The sequence below is a fragment of the Mycteria americana genome, chromosome 1, assembly GCF_035582795.1.
Source record: "Mycteria americana isolate JAX WOST 10 ecotype Jacksonville Zoo and Gardens chromosome 1, USCA_MyAme_1.0, whole genome shotgun sequence".
Taxonomy (NCBI): Eukaryota; Metazoa; Chordata; class Aves; order Ciconiiformes; family Ciconiidae; genus Mycteria; species Mycteria americana.
The window spans coordinates 102,357,333-102,376,873 of record NC_134365.1 but is presented as its reverse complement, the minus strand read 5'-3'; the positions used below and the strand labels follow the sequence as shown (position 1 = coordinate 102,376,873).

At 41.7% G+C, this 19,541-nt stretch overlaps 2 protein-coding genes across 6 annotated transcripts in view; one reads left to right on the top strand and one right to left on the bottom strand.

The window, feature by feature from the left end:
• Positions 1 to 8,045, bottom strand: part of ARL13B (ARF like GTPase 13B) — a 50,550-nt gene extending 42,505 nt beyond the window's left edge. The window contains exons 1-3 of one of the 5 annotated variants that reach the window (XM_075515474.1): positions 7,654 to 8,045; positions 2,346 to 2,517; positions 503 to 573 (exon numbers count right to left, since the gene is read on the bottom strand). In XM_075515474.1, the coding sequence (XP_075371589.1) occupies positions 503 to 573; positions 2,346 to 2,404 (130 nt within the window). In that variant the 5' untranslated portion in view covers positions 2,405 to 2,517; positions 7,654 to 8,045. Of the gene's footprint in view, positions 1 to 502; positions 574 to 2,345; positions 2,518 to 7,653 lie in introns of those variants that run through there. The other 4 variants (XM_075515458.1, XM_075515450.1, XM_075515484.1 and 1 more) reach the window with 4 other exon arrangements.
• A 511-nt stretch (positions 8,046 to 8,556) lies between these two features.
• The window catches only part of PROS1 (protein S), a 34,259-nt gene continuing 23,274 nt past the window's right edge, over positions 8,557 to 19,541 (top strand). The window contains exons 1-6 of the mRNA XM_075515436.1: positions 8,557 to 8,732; positions 13,365 to 13,522; positions 14,592 to 14,616; positions 14,948 to 15,034; positions 18,607 to 18,729; positions 18,889 to 19,011. Coding sequence (XP_075371551.1) covers positions 8,654 to 8,732; positions 13,365 to 13,522; positions 14,592 to 14,616; positions 14,948 to 15,034; positions 18,607 to 18,729; positions 18,889 to 19,011 — 595 coding nt within the window. The 5' untranslated portion in view covers positions 8,557 to 8,653. The remainder of the gene's footprint in view (positions 8,733 to 13,364; positions 13,523 to 14,591; positions 14,617 to 14,947; positions 15,035 to 18,606; positions 18,730 to 18,888; positions 19,012 to 19,541) is intronic.

Sequence of the window (19,541 nt, the reverse complement as noted above, 5' to 3'; positions counted from 1 at the left end):
CACTATCTACCTTGCCTCTCACACCACACTATTACCTTTGAAAAATATATAGCAGAATGGTAGCAACTTTGTTGAACTACAACCAATTTGGTCTAAGTTAGCTCAACATGATGTTAAGTGCCGTGGCCAATGAGCAAATGCAGAGCTTGCTCTGCTACTTCTCCTGAGCATAAAGCACATGGCTGGGAGCACCTACTTAAGTTACCCTACCATGACTTGCCAGAAATCAAAAAGCAGGATCTTTATGTTTCAAATGTAAGACCCCTTAATTTTTCTCTCATCTGCAGGTCTTCGCATAATAGGGCCTGTGACATGCTCATTTTGGCAACCATACTTGTACCATTTTTGGTGGTACAATCACCAAAATTTTCTTTCAACAATATGGTAGGGAGAGATAAATTAAGGGATGAAGTAATATTTTTAGATTAAAATTATGGAAAATTAGTAATTATACTCTATCTTTCAATGCTGCATTTAGACAATAAGCAAATTAATTGCTTACCTCCTTGAATTCCTCGGACTGTAGCAGTTTTACCAGCATTATCAAGACCCACCATTATTAGTGTCACCTTCCTCCATAAGGAGAAAAAAAAAAAAAAGATATTTCAAATCTTTTTTTCCTCTAGCTAGACATCACTTATTTTACTAGGTTTTTTTAATACAGGCATAGCAAATTTACCACAAAGTAGTACAAAGAATAGGTATCAAAATACCAAGTAGCACGCATTGTTACAATTGTGTATCTGGTGTTCGGTATGTCAAACCATCTGATTAGACAGAACAGCAGAACAAGGTATGAAATGAGAAGTCTAATATTGTGCTGTAAGTTTCACATGAGACTGACTTTGCTTTCACCTTGTATTTGCCTGCTGAAATTTAATTTCACGGTACTGTAAATTTTATCCTTTTTTTGGTGTGGTCCTTGTCTCTTTAACAATTTCTGTAATTTCATTTCCATTCCCCTGTATTTTTACCGTCTCTCTGCCTCAGAGTTGTACTGATACTAGAAATTTATTTCTGTCTCAACCAGGGCATCTGAACAACACTATACAGCATACAACACTTGTGTACACAACATCAGATGCTGTAAATAAGTGGCACTGGTACTCATCATGCCTTTGTTTCAAGCAGGAGCAATCTAGACTGCAAATGTACAAACCAGTGGTGTTGAGTATGTACAATATATTAGCAAACTGGTATACAGGTTAGGATTTATACCAGGATAGGATTTTAAGCAAAGCAATAGGAAAACCATATCTATGTGTATACCTCAATTGTTCCTTCTATTCACAAAGACTGAGAAGAGTCAAAGGAATTTGCTCAATTTTATGCCCCTTTACGTGAAGGAATACTAAAAACATCACTATTTCCAGTCTTAAAACTATAATAGCATCATACATGAAGTATAATTTATGCAAGTTCTTTCAGAAGAGCCAAAAAGCTCTGAGAAAAGAACCTAAAAATGAACAGTAGGATCATAGTAAATTATACTTTAACAGTAAGCTAAAATCAGAACAGCCACGAACATTTATAAACTCACAATTGTCTATAATACATTGGTGGTGTCAGAAAGCTATTCAATCCAACATAGTTCTCTGAACAGAAGCACCTTCTGTAAAACCTAAACTATGTAGCACTGAAGAAAAGAGCAAATCCTCCTACATGACTGTGAAGTATAAATAAGTGTGGTGTACCCTTTATTTCTCTTCCCCATAATTTGTAAATAGTTTGAAATAAACTATGCACTATCTGTGCATCTCTGCTAATCGGAGGGAAAAGGATGCAGGATGTCAAAGTAAAAGTAACAGAAACAAATGAGAACAGTAGAATTCCATAAGCGAGAATGGATCACCAGGCTACCTAGAAAATGCAGTATTAAGATACTTAGATAATAGTAAGAAAAGTAGTATTAACACTGGGGCTACACACTGGGGCTACAGTCTACTCTTGACAACAAAGTGTTTTAACACATTCCAGTTCAGAATCTCAAAATGCAGAAACTAAATCAATAAGACAAAACCCAAATAAACTTTACATAAACATTCTAGCATCACCCCATAATGCTCAACTTGAGGAAACAGTATGCAAAGGACAGTATTTTGAACTTCATACTTTCCTGGAGTCAGAAACAAGGTAACTGAATTAGAGATGATTAACATTTTATTTTTAAGTTCAGAAGATGTATTGATTCTCTCTTGGAGAAAAAAAAAAAGACAGATTTTGTGTTGGAATTAAAAAATATAAAAGAATGTTATAGAGCAAATAAAGTAAAACATAGGTGAGAGAACATGAAATACAGTTTGGGAAGGTCAGTACAGAAATGTAAAATACTTTCACATGTTTACCTGACAGGTTCCTGCCACCGTTTTAACCAGCTGCAGCAATTGGCCATTAGACTGAACATGCCTCTTCACTAGCCATCCAGAGCCACGAAAGCCACAGAAGCAACGTGGACAGGCCAGAACAACCCAAGAAGACTGGGAGAGAGACTGCAGAGGCCCAGATGTTGTCTTGTCACTGGCAGCAAGGGGAAAAAAATAAACCAAAAATGCACAGTTAGCCCCTCTGTATAACCAAGGCAAGCCAGTTCCCTAGTAGCAGCCTGACTATTCAGAGTGTGTCATATTCAGTCAATCCCATGACAGTCTCATTATGCCTTTCACTTTTCCATCCTCTCACACTTCATCTGCCCCAATTTTACATATCTGGGCAGCAACAACACAGTATTCATACAAAATAATAATGCAAGACCACTGCATATAAGGAAACCTGCAAGTTAGAGCAGTAAGACAACCAAACTATGAAATTCCAGTGCTTGCCTCGCTAACACATCCCACTGCTCTGCTGATTGACAGAAAATAAGGACCAATTTCAAGCATGAGTAAGTCTCGTAAGAACATAAGAGGATAAGACATTAAAAGCAAACAAAGAATGTCCTACCTGTTAAGTATATTCATTTAACTGTCAATTTCTTTTACACAAAAAGATCCCACAACAAGGAAACTGGGTTCCGTAGAGAGCACTCTGAGGAAATGGCAACTTAATATCTAGTAATTGTCACTAAATTAAATAGAAGTATCAAGGACTTCCATCATTTTACAATCCCACTTTCTACTGTTCAAGCAGGAGAACCAACCAGAGAATATTCCTCTTTCTGATGTTGCACGGTGGAACAAACAATGGAGAATAACTATGTGATCATGTGCATGTTTATTTCTTTGCATGCACACTTAGCTGTGAAACAGTAAAGATTATACAAACCATGCAGTAAAGTACACAAAGATGCATAAGCTTTAAAACTCCCATAGTTATTCAGCTACAATAATCCTACTGTGAACAACAGTAGTTATCCAGGCAAAGGCCTTTCACCAGCAAGGTTTTGGCAATTTTACTTGATAAGTTCAAATCCACAACCTCCCTGGTAGGATGCTGTACAGAGTCTGGCCGCTATTTTCTTCACAGCAGCCTGTGCAGTGCTGAGCTGTGTATTTTTGGCTACAACACTGCTGATAACACACGAATATTTTGGCTGTTACTGGACAGTGCTTGCACAGCATTGAGGCTTTCTCTCTTTCTTACTCTGCCCTGCCCTGCTCTCCCCCCAGCCAGTAGGCTGGGGTGGGCAAGAGGTCGGGAGGGGACACAGCCAGGACAGCCGGCCCCAACTGACAGGAGGCATATTCCATACCGTATGATGTCATGCTCAGCAAAAAATAGCTCAGGGAAAAGAGGAGGAAGGGGGAATGTTCATGGTTATTGCATTTGTCTTCCCAAGCAGCCGTTAAGTGTGCTGAGGCCCTGCTTTCCAGGAAGTGGCTGAACATCTGTCCAGTGATGGGCAGTAGTGATAAATTCTTCTTTTTGCTCTGCTTGAGCATGCAGCTTTTGCTTTCCCCATTAAACTGCCATTATCTCTATCCATGAGTCTTCTCATCTTCCTGCTATCTTCTCCTCATCCTGTGGGAGAGGGAAGTAAGCAAGTCACTGGGAGCGTGTTTAGCTGTTGGGCAGGGTCAACCCACCACAGTCCTTCTCAGTGCTGAATGTGGGGCTAAAGATAATGACAGCTTTGAGCTGAGCACATTATAGTTGTTAATTGGCAGGCTCCTGTGCTGGTCACTGAGCTTGCTTACTTTACTGCATATTAGAGTCCAGCACTTGTTAGTGGCTGGAAAAGGCTGTGTAGGTTGCTCTTCTCTTGGGAAAATGCAAAGCCATTTGTGGGTTTACGTTTGCTCAAGTGCACTTGGTAGGTAATGTGGAAGGATGGGGAAATCCAGCGCATACCTCAAGGAGATTTAAACGTGGGGGAAAATAATCCATGATTTGAGCTGTATGTTACAGGAACCACTTGAACCAAAGGAGGATGAGTCTCATGAGGAACCGGGCAAGTGGGCCAGTGACTCAACCCAAGTGGGTCTTGGCACCCAAAAGTCCAACATGCCACTTCCCTGCCCTGAGTGACCACCTCCAGAGATGGAGCCCAAGTCATCAACTGTTCTTATTCAGGGAAGCAGTGTGGGGGGGTGGAGGCTATGGAATAGGGGAATAATATCCGTGCACGTGTCATGGGACAGGGGATGGTGGTTAATGACATACCAATCTCTTTTCCAGAGATTATCACAACCCTTGCAGAAGGAATGTGCACTATCCCCTCAGCTCATAGGCTCATATCATCTTAGCTCACATTTTGATCAGCAGCTTAAGCTAAAAAAATGACTGGATTCATATCAGAGCAGCTGAGATGTAGACAGATATTCCCTACTGCTAACTTGCCTCCATGAGCAGATTGACTGAGAGTAGTGACACTTTTAATTACCACAGCAAGTTTCCTAAAGCTTGTTTCTCAAAATTCACTTAAAACCAAAAACAAAACAAAACCAAACAAATTCCTTTCATATTTTAAATGATAACTAACCTCAAACTAAGGTAATTTCAAATGATGCAGAAAACAGAATAATTAAATACGGTAACTTTCCAAAGTTGTCATCTTCCCAATTTAGACCAATAAAAGTGGAAAAAAAAATTGAGGAACTATCCCTAACAAACGTATTTTGTCCCTAACAAACTATGATGGTTTAGATAATTTATACAGGTAGGAATCAAGAACTCCTCCTGATCTTATGAAGCTGCTGTATTCAAGGATGCCTTTGTGTGGATCTGCCATCATTCAATGTCAGAAACAGGTCAGATTTCTTCCATAGCAGAGACAACAGATACTCTTTAAATATTTATATTCCATTATACAAGAGCACCTGAGAATAGCTTCTCCACAGGAGAGCTTAGCATGTGAAGAAAAGATAAGTTCCTAAAAAGAAGAGCAAGATGATTACAACTATTACAAGTATTAAAATTGGGCTCTGAAGACTCTAAAATAAAAAAAAAAAAAAAACCTCACATGCAGTGGAGTATGGTGCCTCAACCCACAAGCAAGTACCAACAAAGCTAACTTTGAGAACATGGCTACACAAATTTTCAGCTAGTTCTGCCAAAAAGCAAAATGTAACAGCTCAATGAACAATGCACTGACAAAAGTGTAACATTTTCAGTGCCTGAGCATCATCACAGAACAAATTCCATTCCATATTATACAGATTGTCTAGCTTTGCAAATTGTCACAAAATTGCTCTAGAGCACAGATACGGCCCATAGCATTCAAATAGGATTCATGAGATGAAGTAAACTTGTTAGAGAGTGAAGAGCAGAGGACGACTATGTCATAGCAGAGGAATCTTGTTTAAATACAAAAACCCAAAGCGGGGTGGGCGGGAGGTGACAAATAAGATAAAAAATTTCCCAAACATGTCACTATAGAAAGAAAGGGCATTCAACACTGCTGAGAAAATTATGGTAGGGATGCAAATCACATTGTTATACTATTTTGGAGAGACTGCATTTCTTGAACTAGCAATAGACAAAAAAAAAAAATCTCTGAAGTATGTGTGGAACATACTACATGTATTTTACATGTTGCATTAACAACATTCACAAGTTGTTCCAGATATTATATCTGTCAGCTTGAACTCTTTATGCTTGTTGAGGTGAAGCAAAACCAACATTCCCACAAGCTGTAAAATTGTGTAGTTAGGCTAGTATACCGTTTAGCTAGCAGGTCAGCACAAGTGTAAAGAACTAAGAATGTCAAAGATCCCATTTTTAAGTAAGAGAACAGAACAAGTGTACTACAGAGTCTAAGAAAAGCATGACAGATAACTGCATTAACCCTTTACACTCTAGATTTAGATCAAGAGCTATTTAGCAGCCCGTATGTTACATGATCCAAAGTACTGGGTACCAGCAAGTCCAACATCCAAAGTCATCTGATGAATACGTTTATCTGCTTCCATATCAAAGTACAAAACAAGCACCTTTTTACACATTTCACTGTCAGAGTTTACATTAAATGTTTTGCCTTTGATAGAGGCTTTTGTGATAGAGAATTTTCTCACTGCCTTATTAATCTCTCACTTTCCTTAAAATATACTTTTCCTTAAAACAAAAGATTTAAAGCTGACCCTCCTCATAAAGTTTAATTATTTAACTTCCTACCATGATGTTCCTTGCCTGACTTGTGTGAATTATATTAGAATTCACACAAGTGAATTCTAATTATAATTATATCATTTCTAATTATATCTATAATTTATATAATTATATAATTTCTAATTATATAATTCTAGTTATAATTATATTAATTATAAGAACATAGTATTTTAGTTGTATTGTGTTATATTTTGAACAGCAAAGTGATTGAGCAGTGAAGAAGGCATATTCAACAAAATTCTGAATACCATCTTCTCTGCCAAAATTGCCATGTAGTTAACAAGTGTTGAAGCGCAAGCAAGAACTGTAACATCTTGAAAGACTGAAGCATACAAGTATTTGTGAAAAATAGCTCTAGGACCATCAGTTCTTCCGTAAAGAAAAGTTACCACAAGACTAGCAGTTCCAAGTGAGTTTCCACACTTTCCAGCCACGTTCCTACCCTTCTTGTGTTTCGAAAAAAGAAGCAGCCCTGAAATCCAGTGATTCAGGATCACACAGGTTCAGGTGTGTTTTCTCTGCTTGTCTCTTCCACTGTGGGAGTACTTTGTTTTTAAAATCAACATTTCAGAGAAAATCTACTCTGTATTGCTTGAAGACTTACACGCAGGCTGCCAAACACGCCCAGCCCGAGGCTGCCACTGCGGCCACGCACCGATGTGCTTTATACGGCGAGACTGGAGCGGAGCTGGAAGAAACTCGGCCCAAGCTCCGCCAAACGGGAGCCGAGCAGGACGCTGGGCCCGAGCCTGGCGGGGCGACCCCTCCACCGCGGCGACCGACCCGCCAGCCCGCCCCGGAGATGCCCCAGCCCCGCCGAGAGCAGACTCACACCGGACCCTCCCCGGACTCTCCCCGGAGGCGCAAACACCTGGAGAAGGCGCCCCGCGAAGCCCCCAGGCTGCCAGCCTCGCCCCTGTGCCGCGGCACCGCCGGCAGCCGGCCGCACACGGCGCTTCTGGAAAAGCAGGCCCCGGCGGGGCCGGGACGGGGACGAGTCACACAACCAGCCGCTTCACACCCGCCGCCGCCGCGGCCGCCAGCCCCGCGGAGCCGCCGCCGCTGCCTGCGCGCCCCCCGTCCCCGCCTGGCGCGCCCGGCGGCACGTACCGGTCGCTCAGCGGAGGCGCGAGGCGATGAAGCCGCGCAGCCCGAGCGCTAACGGCTCCGCGCTGCCCGCTCGCGCCCCAGGGGGCTCCGCGTCGCGCAGCCCGTCCCCGCCACGGCGGCGGCCAGCGGGACTGGCGTTGTCCCGGGCGACAGGAGGCCGCGGCCGAGCGCGGAGAGCGGGGAGAGGGAGAGCGGCGGCCGCGGCGCTCCGCTGGGCTCCGCCGCGCCGGGCCCGACGCGGCCGCTCCGGGGTCACGTGCCCGGCGCCCCGCTCACGAGAAGCCGCCCATTGGTCGAAGCCGAGATCTCCGAGGCAGTGGGGACGCGTAACCAGGCCGGTAACCACTGGTTACCGGTAACGGGACACGGGAAGGGACAAACTTGTCGGCAGCAGCGGAGCGCGAAGGCAGGCAAAGTCGACGCTCGGGCGGAGAAGCGCGAGAGGGCAGGCCCGCGGCTAACCAATAGGAGCGGGCGGCTGCCTCGGTGCCCGCGGAGGATCAGCCAATCAGCTGCAAGGGGGCGAGGTCAGAACGCTCCCCCCGGACTCCCCCGTCCGAAAGTAAACACCGGCGCGCGCGCCAGGCGGCGGCGCGACCCTACAGTAATGCCCGCGGCCGCTGCCGGGCCCGCTTTGCGCCTCTCCCGCTAGTGCGCGGTCCTCCTTGGTTTGCGCCCTCCCGCTCGCTGTGCGCCGGGAGCTGCTCCCGGGGAGGATGCCCGCGGACCCCCGCACGCCCGGCGCCCGCGGCCGCCCCTCGGCGCAGCCCGGCCCGGCCCGGCCCGGCCGCGGGTCAGGCGCGAACCGCCCGCCGCGCTGCCCCCGGCGCCCTGCTGACGCTCCCGCAGGGCAGCGCTGCACGGACATGGCCCAGCCTCCCCCCCCCGCCCCGCTGCCCCTCCCTCCCGCCCCCAGAGGCTCGCCCGGCCCCGCCGCCGCGCAGAGGAGTCGCCGCGCAGTCACGGCGCCGTGCCCGGTCCCGGCCACCCCCCGGTAGCGATGAGGCCGCGATGCAAGCGGTGCCTCCCGCTGCTGGCGGGCCTGGCGGTGGCCATCGCCCTCGCGGAGGCCGCGACCTGTGAGTGAGGCGAGGCGGGGGGGGAAGGGGGGAAGCAGGGCTGGGGCGCGCGGGCGGTGTCCGTTAGCGCCCCTCGTGCTCCCAACCGCCCGCCCCTCAGCGCCGGGGGCGCCTGGGGCTCCTTGGCGCCGGGGGCGAGGGGCCGGCGGCGAGCTGCCGACCGGGGGTGTGGGGACGGCGTGCCGCAGGCGGCCCCCTCAGCACCGAGGCGAGGGGCGGCCCTCCCCACCGGTCCGGTGCATCGCGTCCTCCCTTCCCGAGTAGGTGCCGCTGAGCCTCCGCGGTGGTGGGGCGCCTTGATCCCGTCGGTTTTAGCTGCTTTCTTGAAGCCAGCCGTTAGTGTTGGGGCAGCTGAGCTGTGACTTGGGGCTGATCGCGGCTCGGAAGCTGTTTGAGGCCGAAACGCAGCTCCGCAACTCAAGGGAAAGTGTGCCTTCAAATAGCACTTGGTTCGCTTAGAAGAAAAATACTGGATAGATCATAGTCTCAAGAGAGTAGCATTATTGTGGAGTCCAGGCAAGCAGCCCTGACTCTCTTGATAAGTTCAGACCTATAGCCTAGGTAAGAGCTGCTTGCTCTCACATACAGGTTAAAAAAAATTAATCAAAGCTTATGTCTTTGACACAAACGTCTTTGAGCTTAGTACTGAAAGAAGACAATGTGTATCTGGAACAAGCAGAATTGCAGCTCAAAGTAAGCCTGTTTCTGACGTGTTTTACTAATGATTAAACAGGCAGAAGAAAAACCTAATGTTTACTAGTCAGACTTCTGTGTGAATGCTAGGGATTCAGACTATGAAGGGAACAGTATGGAAAAATGAAAGTTCATTTTATAACTTATTTTTGAACAGGTCCTAAAAATAAGTCTTCTAGTAAGTCTTTCGTTATGTTAATTTCTCTGGTTTTGTCACGTTTTCTGTTCTATTTATCTCCCTCACTGCTTACCTTGTCAGTTTTCTCTTTTATGAACAGTGGGAAATTGGAAGTTGTCCTACTCGTGCAAAGTTTCTGTGGCTCATGAAGTCCAGTTTCCTATCCCTGGCTCTGAACAGTGCCAGGGATTTCTGGGACAGGTAAAAAAACCCAGAAAACAGAGAGATCTTAATAATGTAGCTTGTACCATTCAATAATTATAAAGGAAAGTTGCCTCTCTGCTAGTCTTACTGCAGCTGCGTTTGGTGCAACATCCAGTGAGGGGCAAGTTTTGGGTAAGATGGAGAACGAACAGGCAAACATTAGCAGTTGGTTAGCTTTATTTTGTTGGCTGCATAAAGCTTATGTCACTAATGAGCATTTTGGGAGATTCTAGTCGCTGGAATTACGGAGCCGATTGCAATATAACAGCTGTACCAATAAGATAACGCCACTTTCTACAGTGGCATCACATTTCCTTTTTGTTCAGTTTATTGAGTTTTCTGAGATTCTGAGAGCGAGCACTGGTAGGCTACAACTGCTTTCTACAGCTGGGGTATTAGGTAAGCAGCTCTAAGCTGTGTTTAAGTATCCCACTTAAGACAGGTTTATAGTTGCTTCTGCACTATAAAACAGCTGCAAGGAACCACTGAATCTCATTCTCTCTTCCCATTTCTTTTTTTTCTTTTTCTGTAGCATTACTTCTAAACAAGTGCTTGATAAGTAATCACTGCACAGTGTCTGTACAACACCTGCTGAAATCGTAGCTAAGATTTCCATGAGGCTTCAGTGATAATCAAATGAAACACACTGAGTTCATTAAGGGTTAACTATTGGTTTGGCAGGGTCAAGTGCGCTGGAGTTTCCTGTAATCAAACTGGCAGCAGTAGCAGTGAGGATTGTTTTTGTTTTTTTTAATAAAGGTCCTCTCATAATCTTTGTAAGGAAAAAACAGTTGAATAAATACACTACTAATTCTATGCATGTGAACTGAAATATTTGCAATAAAAATACGGAATTTGTGTTGAGTTACATGTCTTATTTAAACTCAAAGTCATAGGAAATCAGCTTAAGAGAAGGCCAAACTGCTGTGGTGTAGGGGAATAGGCCTGTTTCCATTACCACACTGTATTCAAAACATGAAGTAGGTAGTGTTAGATTTGGTGTAATGTCCTCAAGAATGCTGCACTTACTTGGAATTTTCTTGCACTTTGTTTACTGAAAAAGTGTGTCAAAATGAGAATTATGTAGCTAAAGGTCAAAACAAGATTGATTGAAGTCAGCGGTGAATTAGGCCTCATCTACACCACAGAGCCTCTGCCCCAAAGCTATGTCAGCATGCTTGCGCTGGTAGTAACCTCCAACATAAACAAAATCAGCAGGTGCAATGCACAGTTTTACTATTTTGTTGTCACTCCTGTTGCCTCAGAACAGATGGACTTTCTGCATCCTTCTTATTAGTCTGCTTTTATGTAGTGACAAATACAGCCATTTACCCAAATTAATTAAAATGACAGTGCTAGCAACAGTTGGTGATAAATAAATAATCAAAATGTTTTTCTGCTTTCCAGTGCGGTTAGGGCTCAGAAGAGTTCTCATGAGGCCCTTCTTGTCCTGTCATCTCGCCGTGCTTTTTGCCAGTCTCCCAGCAGACAATATGTTAGTGGTGCCTCACGGGTTGAGAGAAAAGATCTACAAGATCCACAGTTGCAGCAGTTTCCAATTAATTGCTCCTCCTAACTGCTGTATGAGGGATACGTAACAACCAGAGAATCCAAATCCAGCTCTTGAAATACGTGGTTAACATCGTATAACATCCCTTGGGATGTGCTTATGGCATACCTTAAGATTTGTGAAAGTGGAAAACAGTAGGAGAGGAAAGCAGGCTTGAATCATTTCTTTTGTGCTGAGAATTTCTGGAAGTGGGGGCCTGGAAAGTAAGATAAGACTTTTCTTTCTCTGAGCAGTTTCCTTGAGGACCAGTCTTCACCTTACAGAGTTCTTTCCATTCTCCAGTAAGACCACCATGTAGATCAACATGTAAATAAGAAGAAATGAATCCTCAAATACCAGACTGTTGCCTGCTCATATATGTAGTAGTGGGGAAGGGCACAAGCCGACTTCTCCGTTCATTTCTAAGCAACTTGCTGGTTGCTCTCTGAGATAAAGATGTGCTTCAAAACTTTGGAGGTATGCTGTAGTATGTCCACCTTATGCTCAGGAAATCTTACCTATTGCCTTGCCAGAAAGATTCGTCTTACCAGAATGAAAGCAAGTAGATCAATTTGAAGTGACAAGCTTATCCCACATCAAACACCTTTAGGATGCTGTAGCAGAAAGGTTTCTTCAGGTCATTATCCAATGCTGCAGCACTTCAGAGTGCTTCAGTTGTGTTCCCCATCACTTGACAGAGACCTTTAGTAATGTGTTGAGGATGGTATGGGTTTAGTTACATCTGTTACCTGAAAGCTATTCTCGCTTCAAGTTCTGGGCCTCATTAGCTGTTCTTGCTAATAAGCCTTTTAAGTTTATTTCCTGTTAGTGCACAGACATTGGGAGGCTGTTCTCTGACACTTGGCTGCTGTCGTGTCTCATAAAGGTGCTCTGGGCTTGAGGTATTACATGCTCATAAACAGTACTGAATTGACTATGTCTGCTTGAATTGATCTTCTTTGTAGACTACTGATGAATATGTAAGTACACCATATCTGGTTTGCGTTGCAGGTGTCATGACCCTCACACAGTTGTGCTAGTCTGAGAGGTTAAGTTGTGCAAAGGCTGATAAAAGAAGGAGAGGTGTAGAAGGGTGGTGCTCTCTAGTTAACATAAGTCAGCCATGCTCTTTAACCCTATGAGCTGGACTTTTTCCAATTACGCTCATCCATTTTTCTCTTAATCACAAGGTATGTCCAGAAGTTAAACTAACGATGCAGTCTAATTTAGTTGCTGTTCCTGTAGAGTTGTGTGCTCTACAGAGAACATCAAAGCAAACAGAAATCTTTCATTTTTAATATCATTTCTCAAATCACTTATTTGTTCATCATTTGTGTCAAAGTCAATTAAATGACAGTAACAAGATACATAAAAATTAAGTAATTACACATAACATGATGGATCTGAAATATAAAAGTTAGCTAGGATTGTATTTTATCTTGGTAAAAAGTGAATATATTTGTAGGTGGTTTGCCTTCATATTTCTCAGGATATCATTCTCACCTTTTACTTTGTCTTGTTCTTTACAGTTCTGAAAAATAACATTATTAATTACATATAACAGGTAGCCTGATTTTATAAGACACATCTCTGGACTCACATAAGTTAAATAGGCTCAGAATATTTACTGGAACAGGTAATACAAAAAGCTTCACAGCTTTTTTCCACTTACTGGTCACATATCTCACTTTGTAAAATTGAGATCTCACATAGCTAAAAAAAAAATCTTGTCCTGAATGTGACATTTAAATTATGCTTCAGGCATAGCATTGCACAAACTTTTTTTGGTGACTCAGGATTTTTTTGGTCAGAAGCAGCTATCCCACATACAGAAAACAGAATCCTGTGATTTCTTGCCCATTTTCCAAAACTATAGCAAACAGCAACTATTGAGTAAGCATTTAATTCAGATTTTTGTGTAAGTTTCTCATATTTGTTCAGTGCTTACAGTGTTTTTCAGCTGTTAAAAATAAATAAATAACAACAGAGCTCCTTTGTTTCTACAAAGTTTTATCCCAGCAGTATGCCTCTCAGTTCCTGGTGAGGAAACGTCGAGCAAATTCTTTTATGGAAGAAAGTAAGAAGGGAAATTTAGAAAGAGAGTGCATTGAAGAATTATGCAATAAGGAAGAAGCCAGGGAAATCTTTGAAAATAATCCTGAAACTGTAAGTATCTGATGAATATCTACAAGGTAGATAGTAGTTCTCCGCAGAGGGAAAGCTAGGAGTATGTAGAATTCACACTGCAAAGCTAAAAAAACCCCACCATGCAGACCAAAAACTGGTTTGAAATTCTTCTGTGTATAGAACCTGCACAATTAATAATGAAGACTGTATAAGCCAAGAGAATAGTTGAGTAGATATTATTTTAAATTTCAAGTACGGATCACCAGTTTTAGACCACAGTTGTCTGAAAGCATTCCATGTGGGGAAACTGTTGACTTCAATTAAAATTTTACACAGAGGATGCATGGCAGTGCAGCCCTTTTAATGAAGGGATTGAACATGTTACTGCGAGCTTTTTTCCTAGTGGGGACAACTCTGTTCCTCTGTTCATTCCCACTGCACGTTATTTAGTATTAGGTATATTTTATTCAGTTTTGTACTATAAAAGGGTTATTACAAAATATATGTGGTTAAAATGAATTCTTGTTTTGCAAACTATGTATCAGTTCCATGGTCTTTGATAAAATTGTATGTATTTGGATATTCTGATTTTTAAGATTAAATAGTTTCAGTAATCAATAATCATTTGCTTTTAACAATTTTTAACAATTAACGCTTTTCACTTTATTTGGAATTAACTGCATGCGAGGTGTTCAACCTATTCCAGGGGTTTTTGTTTATTTTAGGGTGAAAAAGGGAAATAAAGGAGGCTGCTCTGCATCCAATAACAACATTGGGCAAGATCCTCCCATTCAAAGAGACAGTTTTCAAAGTAATTTTGACACCCAATTCATTTTCATTTCCTTCACTTTGAAAGTGCCCAATTCAGTGCAGTATCTTAATCTGTCCAGTGAGCCTTGTGTTTATTAAATAATCTGCTGCCTTAGCCTAAACAGTGGTGATATAGAAAACTTGTTCTATATTCTATGAATCAAAGTGACTTTTTCTTTTTTACTTCTTTTACATGTAAAATGCAAATATATTTTAGAATGTATTCAGTTATATATTTTGCTGTCATTCTATCTACCTTAAATTTTTCTTACTCTTTATTTTTATTTTCTTTCTGCAGGAGTATTTTTATCCCAAATATTTAAGTAAGTACGAAAAACCTGAACAACTCTAGTATATCATTTACTGGTCTTCTGATTTGGGTAATACTAGTTTAGTTATTCTGCCCATAGCGCTTGAAAGATTTCCGTGCTGATTATAATGCCTAGTAGCTCCTAGGCAGTTCTGTGTGCTTAGATCCTAGCAGAGGCACTCAGAAGGTTGGTCTGTGATCAGCTGTCCTTAATATGCCCAGACAAGTTTTCTAATTCAAGCTGTGAGAACAGACTCTTTGAAGATGCTATGCATAAGCTGTTGTAATTTCAGTCTAAATGAGTGTTTGTATCATAAGCAGATTGTGTGGGTTTGCATTTGCAGGCTGCCTTGCCTCCCATCGAGCAGGGATTTTCAGGGTTATTGCAGTTACTCCAGATTCTCCAGCTGACCTGAGGGCTTGTGTCAATGGTAAGTGCTGCTGTTAGATACTTTACCTAATGCACTCAGATCTAAGAACACACACGTACATGGCTCGAAAGCAGTTCACATAGGCAGAAAAAGAGACATCTCCATTTAATTCAGGCAAACTCAATAATGTGGAACATAAATTGACAAAAAAATATTGAGACGGAGCATTTTCAGAGCAAGTGGTGTGACTGTTTTTAACTTTATAAAGCATGCCAGAAAAAAAACATCATTAACTGCAAAATGGAAGCCAGAATTCTTCCAGAAACGTAGAAGGGTGTCCTACACCAACCCACCAATGTTCCCTAGTACGTCCTCTGTACATGTCTTCAATAGTTATGAGTGACTCTTTGCATCTAGCAAGTCCTGTTCTGTCAGTTAAGGGAAGAGACCCTCTGGTTAATTCTCCTTTGTGTCGCTCTTGGCCCATAGTTATGCTGTAGCCCTTCATGAAGTGGGTGACATTACCAGCTGAAAAATTCCAATATTAGCTGGAAGACATAGACATTGACTCCAGACACATGAAGGTCACGAAGCATGGAGCTTGTGATGTTGCTCAAATATATTATTTTTTACACCTATACATTCTTTAGTCCAGTGTGAATTGTGTTTTTTCTAGTAAATTCACAGGAAGTAATCTGTACTATATTCCCTACTTGTCACAGTTGAAACATCTCTCTAAACCTCTTAAACCTTTACAGCCTGGTTACATCAAAGAAGCTTTCACTTAGTTTGAATAGCGATACTTATCCTTAACGGTCTGACACTGTTTTTTATCATTGAAAGCAACGGAAGGCAAAATAATCCTTAATAATTAGACTGCACATCGTCATGGATGAACATATTTTCCAGATCACTTGGCCAACGTGACTGCTGTCACAAACTAAAATGTACTCCCATTCATATCACTCTTTCTCACTCTCATTAGAGGTCCTGGGAGGAAAAGATTTAGCAGAGTTGTGTGAACGTGCAGTGTTTCTGTATTCTGTATCCCAGTGAAAACAACCAGTTTATTTGATAGTCATTGTATTTCTCCATTTGGGTTTACATCATAAAATCAAATTAAAAAACCTGTTACTATTGGTCAGTCACCAGAATAAAGGAGAAGTAAAGAGTACGCATAAAATTTTCAAGTGTTTCTAAGGCTTAAATGTTCAATGAATTTTTTGTGCATTTCTGGAAAGGAGATACTGCTGAGAAAGTGGAATTCTAAATTCCCATTAAAACAATATAACAATTTTTAAAAATGTTTTCATTGAGACAAAGATTTTATGATACTGATATTAACAGATTTTTTTTTACTATTTTAAAAGTTTTGTCTTTCTGAATGTATCGATCCAAATTGTTTTGACATTGTCAAAATGAAAAAGCCAATTTTCCTAATAAGAAATAATTAAATAAGAATAGGAACTAGTTTATAATAATACAGTAACTAGTTAGTTTGAATCTCAAGCTGAAAAAAATCAAGGAATAAAAATAACAATGCAAACAGAATTGAAAAATAATGTCATTGTTTTCAGATTTGCCCAAATGACTAATTTCTGAACACAAATGAACACGCATTTCAGAACACACATTTCTGGATAAACAATTACAAAAATTAGTGAATATATTGAATTTTTCATCCCCATCAAGGAAGGAAAAGGAAAATTTTCACAGGAATAGAAGACCCTTTTTCATACTTCTCTAATCCAAGCAGGTATCTAAGCTGCATCTTTTAAATCTCTAAACATCTGTATCCCATAAATCTGCATATGTGCTTTTGAAAATAAGCACTTAAAAATCCCTGCATTTACATCTGTCCAGCTTGCCATGACACATCTCATGGATACCAGAGCCTCTGTGTGGCAGAGGATACAGGTACCACAATACGTTTCTTGCCACCTATACTTGCAGGCTGAGTATAGGTTCTGACATTTAGTTGTTGTCACAAATGTTTATCAAAAAGCATTGCTGTGTAGTAGGTCAGAAGGCACCCTGAACTGGGAAAAGAGGAACACCAGGCCTGCTTTCGGAACAGATGGCTGCTACATTACTGTTCCTGCAGTGGTGTCTTAATCATTCATCTGTGGACATAACCTCTTTGTCCATCCAGTCTTGTCTTCTTCCTCTAGTGTATTTCACCAGTTCTCCTTTTTTCATTCATTGGTTTCCTCATTTTGCCCTTTATATCCTTAATTCACCTCATTCCATCTACTCGTGTTTCACACTGCCAACCCAATCCATCAACTCTCAGTTCAGACTCTCACAAGCCATCACTGCCTGTTGCTCAGAAACATTTAGTCAAGTTTGTTCCCCAGCTGCACGCTCTAAGGGTAACTTCTACATCTATCACTTATGAAATGCGTTGCTCATACCAAGCTTAGCTCACACTCTTGTTCCTGGACGTACCAAACCAGTAAATAATCACAAAAGAGGAAAAAAAAAATGTAGGGAGTTCTAAAACTTACATTTGGAAATTGCTGTGAAGGATCCATACATAAACCCCATTCCTTTTATTTCTTCTGCGCAATATCTTCTGTCAGTCTTCATCTGCAACTGGAGTCCTTTGGCCTGCAATATGAATATTACACTTGCCTTTCATTCCACTTTTTTGAATCTGAACATCACTAAATCCTCTCTTCGTTCTGCTGTCTGTTCTTTTAGGACACTACTTTTTTTAAAAGCATGCCTCAGAATGACATTCCAGAGCTTTATAAGAACATAACTTTAAAGTAGAAACAATATATTTGTAATGTTTGGAGGCCTGCAGAAAAATAGTCCATAAAGCTACCAGCATATTCAGAAGACACAAATAGAATGATGCCTTATGTGGTATGCTGATGTAAAATTATGCAGATGGTGGGAAAAGTTAAAAGAACGTTACGTATTTTGGTTAGAGCAAAAAAGGCAGTGAATTCTGTGTTCTCTGCCGCAATCTATGTATTTTGAGCTTTGCTTTCTGAGGTCTTGCCAGCATGTATAAAGAGTCTTCAGTCACTCTTTACAATGCAGATTTGTTTGTCATTGAAGTTAGTATTTGTAAAAGGTGACAGTATTAGACACTGATGTGTCCAGTCTACCCACAGGACCTGGACAGCCAAGGCAACCTGAGGTGTTAGTTTCTCTGTAAATGTGACCCTCCTTGAACAGAGAAACTGATCTCTGTAATCTTAAATTCTTGATATTCTTGAAACTTTGGTATTTCTAGTGAAATTTGTGGTAATATGATGGGGCAGAGCACTGTTCTTTAGAAAGTGAAATACATACTTAAAATGTAATGAAAATAGTATCAAGTCTCTGTTTGGTCACATCTTGCAGGGATTAACATGGCTTAGTGAGTCATTTGTTTTCTAGTTGTTTTCTGTCTAACAAAGAAAAAGTACTGGTGGCTTTGTTTTTTCTCAGTCACTTGCAAATTCTTGCTAACAGAGTTAGCAGCAAGATGGTTGTATGGGTATTTGACGTTATGCATCAAGCCCTTTCCTATTTCATGAAAGGCGAAGGTACCCGTGGGAAGAGAAGAAAGACTAAACTGATCCTTGAGGAAAAATAACCCCAAATAACAAGTATTTCCAATGTTTTCTATCCCACAGAAATTTCAAACCAGTGTAGCCCTCTGCCATGCCATAAAGATGGATATAAGGATTGCGTAGATGGACAAGCCAAATATACATGTGTCTGTAAGGTGGGATGGCAAGGAGAGAAATGTGAAGAAGGTATAGTCTCTAATCTCTTTACGATGTTAGTTCTCAGGAACACAATTATAGTTCTACTATTACTGAATAGTATCAGATCTTTAAGTATACGTACCCCCACACATTTGGTCAATGAATGCCTTCCCCTTAGCAGAGATTTTTATTTTGTTTTCCTTGTAGATATAAATGAATGTGAAGACTTAAATGGAGGTTGTAGCCAACGCTGTTCCAATTTACCTGGAAGCTACCGTTGTTTATGTGAAGATGGCTACTTCATGCATTCAAATAAACGGGATTGTGGAGGTAGGAAGTGAGACTTAAGGAGGACATCATTACATGACAGTACATTGCCTGTTGACTAGAGAGGAAAGAATTTAGTCCAATAGTTCCATAAATGCCCTAAGTCAGCAGAAGCTTGCATTGCCTCTGAAAGATACAGTCCTGCTTCAGGCTGGCTACTCATTCCACCTGCAGCCTTACACCACTGCAAGCATTTGAGCAACCGTATAGCGAACCAGATCAAGGAACCGAGGTGGGTTGAAACCAATTCAGGAAAAAAAGAGAAAAGAAAAAGAAAAGAAGAAAAAAGAGAAAGACTATATTGCTTCCTTACTAGACCTCTATAAAGCTTGTTTTGGTCACTAACCAGTTTCACATACCCTTTAAGCATGCTGAAACAAGAACCTAGAGTGGTGTGACCAGCTAACATTGTTACCATGGAAATCCTGTCTGGTAAACGCTGGTTTAGGCTGAATCACTCCTAATTAGTGATGCTGCTCTTTTGGGAGTTTGAAGTTCATCGGAGAAGAAACTATTAATGAATCTGAAAATGC